We start from the raw sequence: 13,429 nt of genomic DNA, 5'->3' as shown, positions 1-13,429 counted from the left end.
TTTTTCTTACTTATTTAATAGTAAGGAGTTATTTAAAAATAAGAAAAAGAAGAACCAGTTTTTATTTTAACAAACATTTTAAATTAGAAATACAATCCTATTCAAAAAAACGATTAGGTACTTTGGAAAGAAATTTCATACATGTCTTATGCACTATATTATTGAACCACAAAGTGCATTCAGTAAAGACGATTTATGTAAATGAATATTTTGGTATTAGATTGTTGTTTCAATTTACTTATTTTTAAACATCGATTACTTAATTATGAAGAAGTATAAGAAAAAACAAGTAAAAAAAGTCAGTTAAAAAATAAAAAATTTATTTACTTTTGAATTTGTATTCTAAAATGCAATATTAATATTAAACACTATTTTAAACATTTGGCTCAGAACAATTAATAACATTTAACTATATAGCTAAACGAATGCTTAAATTTCGATCTTTATTTTTATTTTCGATTCGATATTATTACTGAAGCAACACTGTTATTCAAAATATTTTTCTCAGTTCAAGCTGGAATCTACATTGCATTTTTTCCTCCTTCGCTTTGACTATGAAAATTCTTTCCAAACAACCCAATCGATCATAAACATATTTGCAACAGTTAAAAGACAGTTCCAAACAGGTACACATTACGTATAAATTAAGTATGATTCCAATGAGAAGTAACCAATTGCGAACAAATTTGTGACTAGCATTCAACAATTAGTAACTTTCCTCATTTCTCAAAATATTATTTTTTTTAAGTCTAAAAAACAAACAAATGTTTCACTAGAACGCATTTAAATTGTTTCCAATTGGAACTTGATTGGAAAAGAAATCTCTGCTGCTCATTTGGCCGTTCTAAAGAAACGAAGTGCTAAGTAGCCCATCAGTCTGAATACTAAAAGAAAGAGGAAAAGTACTAAAGTGTTTGCCCACAAAGGCAGTGGTTCTCCACCTTTATTGATGATGTCTTGAGGAGGAATGAAAGTAGCGTTTTCTTTTCTACAAGCAACGTAAAGTGTGTTTTCTGGAGCGCACCTAAAAATGAAAATGAAGAAACTGATTAGAGAAGATTGTAATTGATGGGATAAATTTTATTGAAGGCTGTTTTTCCTTTTCTACACAAGACTGTTTCACATTTTCTATGGCCCTCATTATGGCTCGAAATTCATATATATATGTATATTAGGGGGACCGGAAAGTAATGTCGTTTCGGCGCATTTGATATTTGTTATCAAGATTTTATTTTTAATCAATAATGTATTCACCCTCGTCAACAACAATCTTTCAAAGCCGGATCGAAAATAATGAATTCGTTTTTAAGACTAACGAATATTTAATGCACTGAAACATTACTTTCCGGTCCCCCTAATATATANTTTCACTATTAGAGTTATACACATTAGAATTATATATATCGAATTTTCAGTCAAATAGTCTAGACACTGCCATACACATCAAAAGAGTTTTGAGAAAATGTAGTTTAAAATTTGAGAAAGCTTTTTTATTTATCTGTCTGAGAAACACTGTATCTATCTTATTTATATGAGTTTAAACTTATGTTTTTGGGACTAATAAATGTGTAAATGAAAATTCCATACAGGTGTTCTTTCATACTTCCTCCCTTTTATTCATTCGCTTAGCTTATTTTAACATTAATTATTTATCTACATTTATACTTATATATATTATATATAATACACACGCACACACATATATATAGAGAGAGAGAGATTAACGAAGAAAACTAAAAAAGAATAAGTTTTCTTTGTTTTATTTTAATCTCGCAAACTTGTTAGGCAAATATATTAATCGCTTTTGAAAGATGCTGATAAGTGGAACTACCTATGAATTCGCTACTCGTTCTGTATAAAATATTTTGTATTTTATTCTGTATTTTCTTGAATTTTGATTTTCTTTTTTAGCTTAAAATGTTTTATTTTGCAATTATCGCTAAATTTTTTCCATTTTCGTTATAAAAAAAATTGGTGCTCCTCACACTTATTGTATTGATATATTTTGCTTTGGCTAAATGAATACAATATTAGAAAGCACTTTTTTTGCGGATATAATCGTGTGAACTGATGACGAGCTTATATCTTTTCCTTTTGTTGTTTTTGTCTTCCGACTTCTTAATATATACACATTTTTAAAGTTAAACCACAAAGGTATAGAAAATAATGGCGTAACAATATTTTCCAGATTGTTTTTTTAAATTGACAAATTAATTACCCAAAGAATTGGTTATTTTTTCTGTTGCAAGAGATTTTATAACAGATCTTAGATTTTTTCGCATCGCTGATTTCAAATCTTTAATCGGTTTCTCTCTTCAAGCTACAGTTTGTTTAAATTGATATTTGCAGACTATTATTTGTCGAAATGTACGAATTTAATATACGTTCTATATAACAGTGGCTCGCATAATTGTTGCAACAAACTTCTAGGGGTGTTAGGACACGTCAACAAGATTAAAATTGCATGGGAGGCTTGGGGTGCTTCCCTATTTAAGAAGTATTATTTCTCCGTTTGCTTCTGAATAAGTTTTAATTGCGAAAACGCTCCTAGCCGCGTACGACGACATTTTCAGTTGTGGGTTCCTATGCAGTTTTAATCTCGATGATGTGCCCTAACTCCAATAGAAGTTTATTTCAATATTTATGCTGCCCCTTGTTATATAAATGTTTTTGAACTTGTACATTTCGAAAAAAATGGACTAAAAATGTAATTTAAAAAAAATCTGCAGCTATAGAGCAAAACTAATTTCAGATTTGAAATCAACCTGAATTAGGCAAGATCAAGTATCCGTATAAAAGCGCAAAAAATTTATTACCCAATGTTATTTAAGCGAATTAAGTAATAATACTTGAACTATTAGAAAGAAAAACTATGTATTATTTGAAACTTTTTGTTTAATGGGATGGATATTTTGTTCTGTCACACGAAAAAAAGATTTACTTATTAAAAACAAAAATTCTGTCACCGAGTTTTCTTCAAACATGTTTTTATTTTTTTGCATTGGGATAATTTTTTAATCCACAAAATAAATCTTACAAAACATCAAGAACCTTTTCCACTGACAATATGGATAGATTTTGAATTAAATTTTACTTTTTATTTGAGATTTAGGAAAGAATAACCAACTGCATTTTCGGATGATGTAGTAGAAAGTCTGCTGTATTAAAGTGTAATTGGAACGATCTCATTTCCCCCTTGAAAATTTGAAAATCACCCCTTTTTTAGGAACCACTATTCTATAAAAAATGTACTAAATTTAAAATTTTTCACAATTAAAGAAGGGAAAAAACTGTTGAGACCTAAAAAGTCAAAATAAAAAAGTCTCATTTCATTTTAAAAAAATTTAAAATACGAATTTATTATTTTTTTTAATAATTAATTCTCGAATCACATTTTCGAAATTGTTAATCATATTCAACTGCTACTTTTAATAAAATATTTGTTATTTGTATAGATGATAAATCTAAATAATTTATATAAATAGGGTCTTATAAAAAAATGCTGAAACCTAAAAAGTCAAAATAAAAAAGTCTCATTTCGTTTTAAAAAAAATGAAAATACGAATTTATTATTTTTTTTAATAATTAATTCTCGAATCACATTTTCGAAATTGTTAATCATATTCAACTGCTACTTTTAAATAAAATATTTACTATTTGTATAGATGATAAATCTAAATAATTTATATAAATAGAGTCTTATTAAAAAATGTAGAGACCTAAAAAGTCAAAATTAAAAAGTCTCATTTCGTTTTAAAAAAATTAAAATATGAATCTTTTTTAGCAATCAATTCTCGAAATTGTGATTCTCGAATCATATTTCAGAAATTGTTGATCATATTCAACTGCTACTTTTAAATAAAATATTTATTATTTGTATAGATGATAAATCTAAATAATTTATATGAATAGGGTCTTATAAAAAAATGTAGAGACCTAAAAAGTCAAAATAAAAAAGTCCCATTTCGTTTTAAAAAAAAATTAAAATACGAATTTTTTTTAGTAATCAATCTTCGAAATTGTGATTCTCCAATCACATTTCCGAAATTGTTGATCATATTCAACTGTTACTTTTAAATAAAATATTTATTATTTGTATAGATGATAAATCTAAATAATTTATATAAATGGAGTCTTATATCTGAACTAGCCTTAATATATCTTTTAACGACCATGGTCAAAAATGAAGTAAATAAAAGTATGCATGTTAGAGTTTGAAAATTAAAGGGAGAAAAAAATCTTTAATGAAATCTAACGATTCACTACTGTAGAAGGCGGGTCTTGGAATTGGGTGATTTGCAACTTCAGAAGTGACGAGATTATACCAAACCATGTGGTTTAAATTTGATTTAATTGGATACCTGTAAGTGACGTCACTCGTCACTTCCAAGTATCCAATTAACGATCAATTAAGGAAAAGTATAATAAAATTAATTTGATTTGAACTTACGTTACGAGACTGCCTCCACCAAATTCTATGATTTGCATAGCATCAAACGTATAGTGAACCATGGACAAGTACCGTAGCCAAGAAAGCCAAGGTGGTATTGTAGTGGCATAATAGCCACCGAATAACATTGTTGATAGTGAAAATAATGATGAGATTGTTACAGACATTTGGAGATCTCTGCAAGCAGCCCCCACAAAGAGACCAACACTCTAAAAAACAAAAATAATAATTACTTTTTACAAGATGCATAAGATTTTCAGTGTAAGCTTAGAAAATTAGAACAATATTTATGTAATATTTTGTGTTTGATACAATTGATTCAAAAAAAAAAATCTTTAACTTTATAACTAATATCTTTCCAGTTAAAAAACGAATTTTTTGATGCATATTGCAAGAATTAAACAACTTCTCGTTCAATATTTGTACTATTGAAACCTTATTTTTCCTTTAAAGTTTTTTTTCTTGTCTTGTAAAAAAATTTTGTTATAAAAAACCATACAGAAGTGTCAGAAAACTTCTAACGAAATATTTTTCTCACTATTAGAGTTATACACATTGGAATTATATATATCGATATAGTCTAGACACTGGCATACACATCAAAAAAGTTGTTTTGAGAAAATGTCATTTAAAATTTGAGAAAGCTTTTTTTATTAATGCGTTCGTCAGTCTGAAAAACACTGTATCTATCTTATTTATATGAGTTTAAATTTTAGTATTGGGACTTTTTATAAATGTGCAATTGAAAATTCCATAGAGGTGTTCTTCTTTCATACGTCCTCCCTTTTATACATTTGCTACATACGTTTTGCTTATTTTAACATTAATTATTAATCTGCATTTATACTTTGTATTAAAATTTACGCTTCTAAAAAATCTAAAATCTACTTAAAGCTTGGTTATTTGTTGTAAATTAATGAAAGCAGCTCAATAATTGTAAAAACCCAAGATATAAAAAAATTTCCCTATGTCAAACTGGCCTTATTCCCTTCCTCTAAAATCTTACCTGCGAGGTCTATCAGCTTTTTGCAACTTACAAATGCAACTTTTTGCAATTTTTTTAATGTCGGGCTTAAAACTTATTCTACTAAATATAACCTTAAATTGTAAAGAATATTCACCTGTGCTACAACTGTGCTGAGCAAAAGAAAGCCCCATAACGCCAGGAATGTATATGATACTGTGAAACCAAGCAAAGGATATGAAATGATGTGGAAGACGGTAGGTAAGGTGATCATTAGCGGTAGTTCGCCGAGCATTTTTGCACAGTAGTAGGCTGACAGGCGATAAGCACCTGATGCACGTTCTTTGTTGATGACTTCACGCTCTGGTGGAACTGAAATTCAAAACAGTTCAATAAATACCTTTTTTTGTTGTTTATTATTATTGCCAATAGTAGCGAAGAGTTCTTGATATTTTACTGTGTAATTCTATTATATGGTTATTACAGATACTGTTTATTTGGAAATTGATGTATGTTTTTGTTTGGACAATAACATAGAAGGGATAACAGCATTAAATCTCTCACTTTATGCACGCATCTCATCGGCAATCGAAATTGCAGAGGGCGAAAATCCAAATTTAAAATGAGATGATAAAAATTGAACATAAAGAGAAGTATTGGGTTTTATTTCTTTACGGTCATTTTTAAATTTACAAGATTATTGCTGTTTAAAAATATATCACGCACTGAAAAGAAGTAAAAATTTTGGTAAAAACTGTACTATGAGAAGTATGACTCAATTAATCGAAGATGAATGAATTATGTGTATGGTTATTGTCACGAAAACAGGCAAAGACCGCTGAAAATTAGTAACAAATAAGTATTTCTGCTTATTTTTCAAATATGTCATTGACTTTTTTAACAAATAAAAGAATAAAATAAAATTTTGATTCTTTCCCTAGTAATAATAAAAAATAGTATTTGTTTAAACCTAATGAAAGAAGTCGATTTTTTTATGTTTATCATTTTCAATTTTTGATATTAGCCTTTTTTTTTTTTTAACTCGCAACCACTTTTTGAACGGAAAATTTTTTCTTATCTCCCCATACTCCACCTATGTATGGGAACGGAATACTCCACCTATGCTATAATATAGATGGTAGATCAGGTTATAAGTTGTGAGTTAATGCCGGGGGCAGAATTCATAAAAATTATTTTCTTCGTTGAATTATCATTGTATAAACGAATTTTATGATTGCCCGCTAACAAAAATGTTATGTAACGACAATTGAAAAATAGAGAAACTGATAAGTTCATTCAAGAACCCCTTATTGTACTTTCAAAAATTTCCTAAATTATATAGATATTTTTTATAGTTCTATATTTTATAGTAGTTCTATATTTTACAGTAGACAACGTCCTATAGGATTTTGGGTAGTATTTTTTTTAAAAAAAAAAGTGTTTAATATTTTGCAGTGCAATTGAAAAGTCAATGTAAGCGACAAAATATTCCAAATTTAGATTCTAATATATTTGGCATCTTTATATGGTAAGCTACATATAAAAAAAAAAATCAATAACACATTTTGTTTTATCTGTTTTTTGAAATTCTACTTTAGCGTTCATAGCATTAGCAATAGAAGGAGAAAAGTTGTCAAGCCACTTTTCTCGGAATCAATCGTGGAGCACTTACGTTGTTCTTTCAATTGCATGGTAGTATTAAAGATTATATTTTCTACCGGAATTTTAAAATTATTCACAATAATTAATAAAAATTAAGCTATATATGTTTGGTTTAAACTGACTGACTCAATATGGCTGTTATAAACTTGCAGTGGAGATAGGACACACCATAAGAATTAAGAATTGCTCAGCAATCCGTGTTCAGATATGTCATCGAATGCGCCTGGAACGCTTCCTTATTGAAATAACTAAACTGATTCTTTTTATCTAAATTTTATGTTAATTTCCTTTTTTCTTATAATTATTGGTGAAAATACATTCAAGTACACCGAAAAATAACTTATTGTTATATACTGATTTAGCAAACAAATTAGTGGGCTCTTTAACCACCAAATTAGTAAACACGATAAAACAGATAAATATTGAAAATTTTCGATAAAAATTATTAAGAAACATAAAATTAAGGTAATTGAGATAAAGAGAAGAATGGGTTCAAATGCGTTCAAGCAACCAGTTAACAAAAGGGAAGCACCCCTAGCGGCATACGATGACATTTTTGGCCATGGTTTACTATACATTGCTAATTCTCAAGATGGTTTGTCTTTCCTCCAAGTTTGTGACCGCTATGGTTTACTCTGTAAAAGTTTGACAGAAGTTTTATTATTATAAAATTCAGAAATAAAATTTTTAGATCAATTAGTAAAAAGATTTATTAATTTGTTTAATATTCATTATCAGTGAGTTTCAGTAGTTGGATAAGAGTAAATAAACAAATCTTACATGAAACGAGGGCTTCAAATAAAGCAAATAACATCCAATATGTAGAACTGAAAAACATCTGAAATAAGAAAGTTTAATTATGTTTTGAATGGAAAACCTAGTGAATAATTTTTAAACAAAAATAGATTTAAGAAATTGTTTAATAGGCTTACACAAGGAGTTTTCCATGTGCACTATAAAACTGAATCATTAAGCTTGGATTTAAATCTATCTGTTGGGTAATTAAAATGTAAATGAATTTGCGATGCTATTAGACATTTTTTAATAAAAAAATGCCCCTTCCGCAAAAATAGAGAAAAGAACATAAAAAGGTTTCATAAAAATTTTAGTATATAATTTTTTCTGTTTTTACTTAAAAGATTAAGATTTTAGGAACATCTCTTTTAGAAAATACTGCAATATAGTAGGAAGTTGGGTTAGAAACACTTTCCCCCCCTTTAGAACTCGTCTTTAATAAGAGTGTTACATATACCGAATAGAAAAATAAAGTTATATACTGTGTAGCTTGTAACAAGGTTCTTTTTTTAATTTATTTAAAATTGCGCTTTTTTAGAATATTTATAGTATCTATTCACGGAGTTCTTCAATTGTTTTCTTTATGGTGGGGAAATATTTGTGTTCGTATTTACTAATAAGAAAAAATAAAATAGTTTAATTTTCAAAACTTAATAGGTAGTTTAGAATTCGAAATAATGTAGTACATTCTAAAAACATGGTTCAACGTTGAATCATTTAGAGAGATTTCACATTGAGTAGAAAGAATTTGCATTAAGTAATTTGCGCTAGCCGTTACGCTAAACTTATTTTCCTGCGATTTGTAGGGAAATATTTGCGCATGCGCTGTAAAGCTCGAATAACGTTAACGTTAGAGCTGAGGGTAAACGTAACGCTTTTGCATATATATTGGCGGTACATTAAGTTATTATAGCTTGCAAGTTTTCCTCACCCTTAATAAGGTGTGAAATAGAATATTATGTTTATGTTGAATCACATTAACGAGTAATCAAGTCTGTGAATTATTATTATTATTATTATTATTATTATTATTTTTGCAGCATACTGTGGTTAAACTTGGAAACGCATCGAGGTTGCAGTTATATGAAATAATCTTATCGTTTAACACGGTTTATAATTTTTAACAGCATGTATAAATAATTTTATTTTTTTAAGTATTTCAAAATGTTGCATTTTTAAAAACTTCGTAAGTGATATGAAAATATGGCAACTTTATTTAATAAAAATAAATAAATAAATGAAATTTCCAATATTGATCTCGAGTTAAAAATTTGGGAGAGAATTTATTTTAAAATGAAAGTGACACTGTGTTTAGCCAAAATAATCAAGGTAATGAAGTGGAATGATGCTTCTTCTTTACTCAGAAGTGAACTAAAAACTCTTAGATATTAGCTGTTAGTGTTCTGCGACTAATTTTAATTCCCTCATAAATTATTTTTTATAAGCTACTTCAATTGACACGCTGCCAGACAAGTGTTTACTTTTTATTTATTTATTTTTTTGCAGCTTTACCCAAAGATCTCATTTCATTCAAATGAGTAAATGAAGCAANAAAAAAAAAAAAAAAAAAAAAAAAAAAAACTATATTTCCTATTATAGTTATGTAAACCACCCTATTAAGATTGCAAATTTTGTCTTTATAGAGGATTTATGCTCAATTTTTCTAATTTTCGTTGCAATAAATATTTATGTGCTTAAAAAGAAGTAAGGCAAATTTTTTTTGAAAGCATAATTTTACCGCTATTTTCATGCAAATAATCACAATATTGAAATCTCCAAAATATTAATTGTAAAAATAAATATTCTAAAATAAATATTCTAAAAATGAATAGATTAAAATTTATTTGAAATACTAGTTCAAATATTTTTGCAGCGTAAATCATTTTTTGTCCCTTTGCAAGACGACAAGCTTCTTCGAAGAAAGGGCGTGAAGAAAAATTATACGTTTACTGTTTTTGAAGCAATAATAAACGTACAGAATCATAAAAACGTTTTATAGATGGCTCAGGGAAGTGAGGGCTCAGGGGACAAAGCGTTCGCCTTCCAATGAGGTGAACCGGGTTCGAATCCCAGCGATGGCTGGTCGTTACGAATTCCGCATCCGGCTTGCACCGACCACTGTGCTGACGTAAAATATCCTCAGTGGTAGACTGATTATTGGTTTGAGACTAATCGTGGGAGGTTCTCGTGGTCTTAATCTTCATGTAAAACAAATGCGGGTTAGTTCCATCAAAAAAAAAGTCATACACGAAGGCAAATTTCTCCCAATATCTGATCCAGGAATTTCCTTGTCTTCTGGATTGGGTTCCAAATTACAAGTCATTAGTTGAACATTAGTAGTCGTAAACCCAAAAATTGGGTGGGCTGTTCAACGACGGTTATAAAATAAAATAAAATATACTTCCAATAGCCTTCCAATGAGGTAAGCCGGGTTTGAATCTCANTACATTGCATAGATGGTTCAGGGGACAGAGCGTTCGCCTTCCAATGAGGTGAACCGGGTTCGAATCCCAGCGATGGCTGGTCGTTACGAATTCCGCATCCGGCTTGCACCGACCACTGTGCTGACGTAAAATATCCTCAGTGGTAGACTGATCATGAGTTAGAGTCCTCTTGACGTCAGACTAATCGTGGGAGGTTCTCGTGGTCTTAATCTTCATGTAAAGCAAATGCAGGTTAGTTCCATAAAAAATAGTCATCCAAGAAGGCAAATTTCTCCCAGTATCTGATCCAGGAATTTCCTTGTCTTCTGGATTGGGCTCAAAATTACAAGTCATTAGTTGAACATTAGTAGTCGTAAACCCAAAAATTGGGTCGGCTGTTCAACGATGGTTATAAAATAAAATAAAATATACTTCCAATAGAGAACGTTCGCCTTCCAATGAAGTAAGCCGGGTTTGAATCCCAGTGATGGCTGGTCGATATGAATTAATTATTTATTATGATTATATTCTCACGAATTTATTATGATTATATTCTTACCCATCCCTTAATGTCAAAAATGGTATCCTCTCTTCTTGCTATTTGAAACCACATCAGACCGCTCACAATGCCCAGTCCAATCGTTTGTGCCCAGTTCAGTTTAGACAGCATTCTCCTACGTCCTTCTATGAAATTACGTTCTGACAGCACAAGTACTTGAGAAAAGAATGAAGTAGGCCATTTGGGACCATAGAGATGATCTTCTTGACTGTCATAGATGGAGCTATGTTGGGTCTCTGACCACCATGAGGATCGACCTGAATCTTCATCTTCCATCGTTTCTGGAAAAGAATTTTTTATAATTAAAACGGAAACAAAAGCACTCACTTGAAATCAAGTAATAAAAATGGGTTTTATGGTAAAATGGATTTACAGATAATGCATCAAAGTACCGGTATTTTATAACGTAACTTGATCTGGAATTTTTTACAGTGTACTTGCTTGCCTGGGAAAAAAAGCGACGGGGGAACAATGATCACGATATTGCTACCACCATACCATTGGATTCAAAATACTTAACTTTCGGATGTCAACCGGTTCTTCAGCAAATATTAAAAAAAAAACATTTATGAAACTCTAGATTACAGAAAAATTAATTAATAAAAATGGGGCTTAAAACTATTTGCTGTAGATATCTGCTTTTGAAGTGAAACTTGTCGTAGCGTGAGGTTTAATATAAAAACCTCCGTGAGAATTTATGACATGTTTTAGTGATTCTGTCCATTTTTAAACTGATATTTAAAAGTGATTTAAAAATGAGAATAAAAATATTGACGTGATCGAAAAAGTTGATAACACTGATAACACTAGAGAAAAAAAAATTCTGTTTGATGAGATTTTTTAACAGTTCTTAGACACTTTCGTATCAAAATCTTCAAACTGCAATCGGTTTCTCTCTCCAAAATTAAATTTAAAAAAAAAAAATTTGGTTTATTTTTTGTCAAAATTTGTAAGATAAAAAATATAATACACAACAGGGTGTCGCATAAATGTTACTACAAACTTCTAGAGGAGTCAGGGCACTTAATCAGGATAAAAACTGCATAGGAACTCATGCCCAGAAATGTCATCATACGCTGCTAGAAGCTCTCCTCTATTATGAACTGTTTCTTCATATGCTTCTGAACAGGTCACAATAGGGAAGTGCACCTAGGCTCGGACTATAGCATTTTTGGGCATGGGTCCCAATGCAGTTTTCATTCTGATTATGTGCCTTAACTCCCCTACAAGTTTATCGCAACATTTATGCAATCTCCTGTTATATATAACTTTTTCAAACTTATACATTTCGACAAAAAAAGACCAAAAATGTAATTTTAAAAAAATTAAAAAATCTGTAGCTTTAGGAGCAAACCTGATTTCTGATTTGAAATCCCCACACCAGGCAAGATCGAGAATTTGAAATTTGAGCAACAAAAAATTTGTTCCCTAGTGTAATTATAATTCAGCTATACGAATTAAAGCTGTCATTTAGTCCAGCTATTTAAACTGAGAGTTGTGTCTAAAATAATTTCTATTTTAAAAAAGTTGCGAATGAACAGGCAATAAGAACTAGTAGTTACTCTAGTAGAAAATCTAAATTTTATTAATCTATTTTAAAATCTATTAGTCGAAAGTACTTTTAAAACTGAAAACTTAATAATTAAAACATAAAGTGTTTTATGCATGGAAGAAATTAATGTTCAAAAAACAAATTTTAAAAAATTACTTAGATGTTTAATTTTTTTCTTATTATTATTCAATAATTTTTTTTATAATTCTATTCAGTGAGATTTTACAGCAATCTTACCTCTTTTAGAGCAGACAGTTGTAATCTTTTGATTTTCATTTAAAACAACTTTCACTTCCATTGGTGGAGTAACAACAGATTCCTTTGGCACGTTCCAAACCAATTTCTCTTCGGTATTGGTATCGATCTCTGCTGGCTTGAAATTTCCACTGTGATCAAGACATAGATGATTAAAATATTTTTGGTTAATGAAATCAAAAGTATATGGTACTTAAACCATTGGGTAGTTTTTCCCGTTCATACGATAACGATTTATCGAAAATTCTCGTTTTTAAACCTATAGTTCTTATTACCACACATTTTGCAAAATATATAAAACTGAAAAGTAAATTTAAACAAATAAATGGTTTTTACGTACTGATCTAAAGTATCATAATTAAGTTAAAAAATTTTACCACGTTTACAATATTTTATTACATGTTATAAAACCATATTTTATTATTCATTTTATCAAAATCATTATCAAAGTCTTTTTGCAAAAATTACCGAGTTCTTTTTAGTTTTTTAAGGTAATTGTGAATGTTATACTCTATAAAAATCTACTTTAAAAATATTTAATGAAGATTTAATATCGCTTTATCATTAATTATCTTAAATTGGGTTTTATGACTGACAGGCAAAGTTGACAGCCTTGGGCTATATCTTGTCTAGTCAAGAATTTGTTTTTGGTGTTTTTTGGTTTCATCAAGCTGAAAAGGAACAAAATAAGCCAAATTGTGGCTTACTTTGAAATGGAAAAAAAAACTGCTATGAATGTTGAAAATAGTTATTAGGGAAACATATTTCT

General features: G+C 29.3%; 1 protein-coding gene across 1 annotated transcript in view; it reads right to left on the bottom strand.

Moving 5' to 3' along the window:
* Positions 1 to 208: 208 nt before the first annotated feature.
* The window catches only part of LOC107436291 (uncharacterized), a 62,085-nt gene continuing 48,864 nt past the window's right edge, over positions 209 to 13,429 (bottom strand). Inside the window, exons 11-16 of the mRNA XM_043047578.2 lie at positions 12,643 to 12,791; positions 10,854 to 11,134; positions 7,857 to 7,914; positions 5,572 to 5,786; positions 4,451 to 4,659; positions 209 to 1,024 (exon numbers count right to left, since the gene is read on the bottom strand). Coding sequence (XP_042903512.1) covers positions 832 to 1,024; positions 4,451 to 4,659; positions 5,572 to 5,786; positions 7,857 to 7,914; positions 10,854 to 11,134; positions 12,643 to 12,791 — 1,105 coding nt within the window. The 3' untranslated portion in view covers positions 209 to 831. The remainder of the gene's footprint in view (positions 1,025 to 4,450; positions 4,660 to 5,571; positions 5,787 to 7,856; positions 7,915 to 10,853; positions 11,135 to 12,642; positions 12,792 to 13,429) is intronic.

The sequence above is a fragment of the Parasteatoda tepidariorum genome, chromosome 1 (genome assembly GCF_043381705.1).
Source record: "Parasteatoda tepidariorum isolate YZ-2023 chromosome 1, CAS_Ptep_4.0, whole genome shotgun sequence".
Lineage (NCBI taxonomy): Eukaryota > Metazoa > Arthropoda > Arachnida > Araneae > Theridiidae > Parasteatoda > Parasteatoda tepidariorum.
This window is presented reverse-complemented; position numbering and strand designations above follow the sequence as displayed.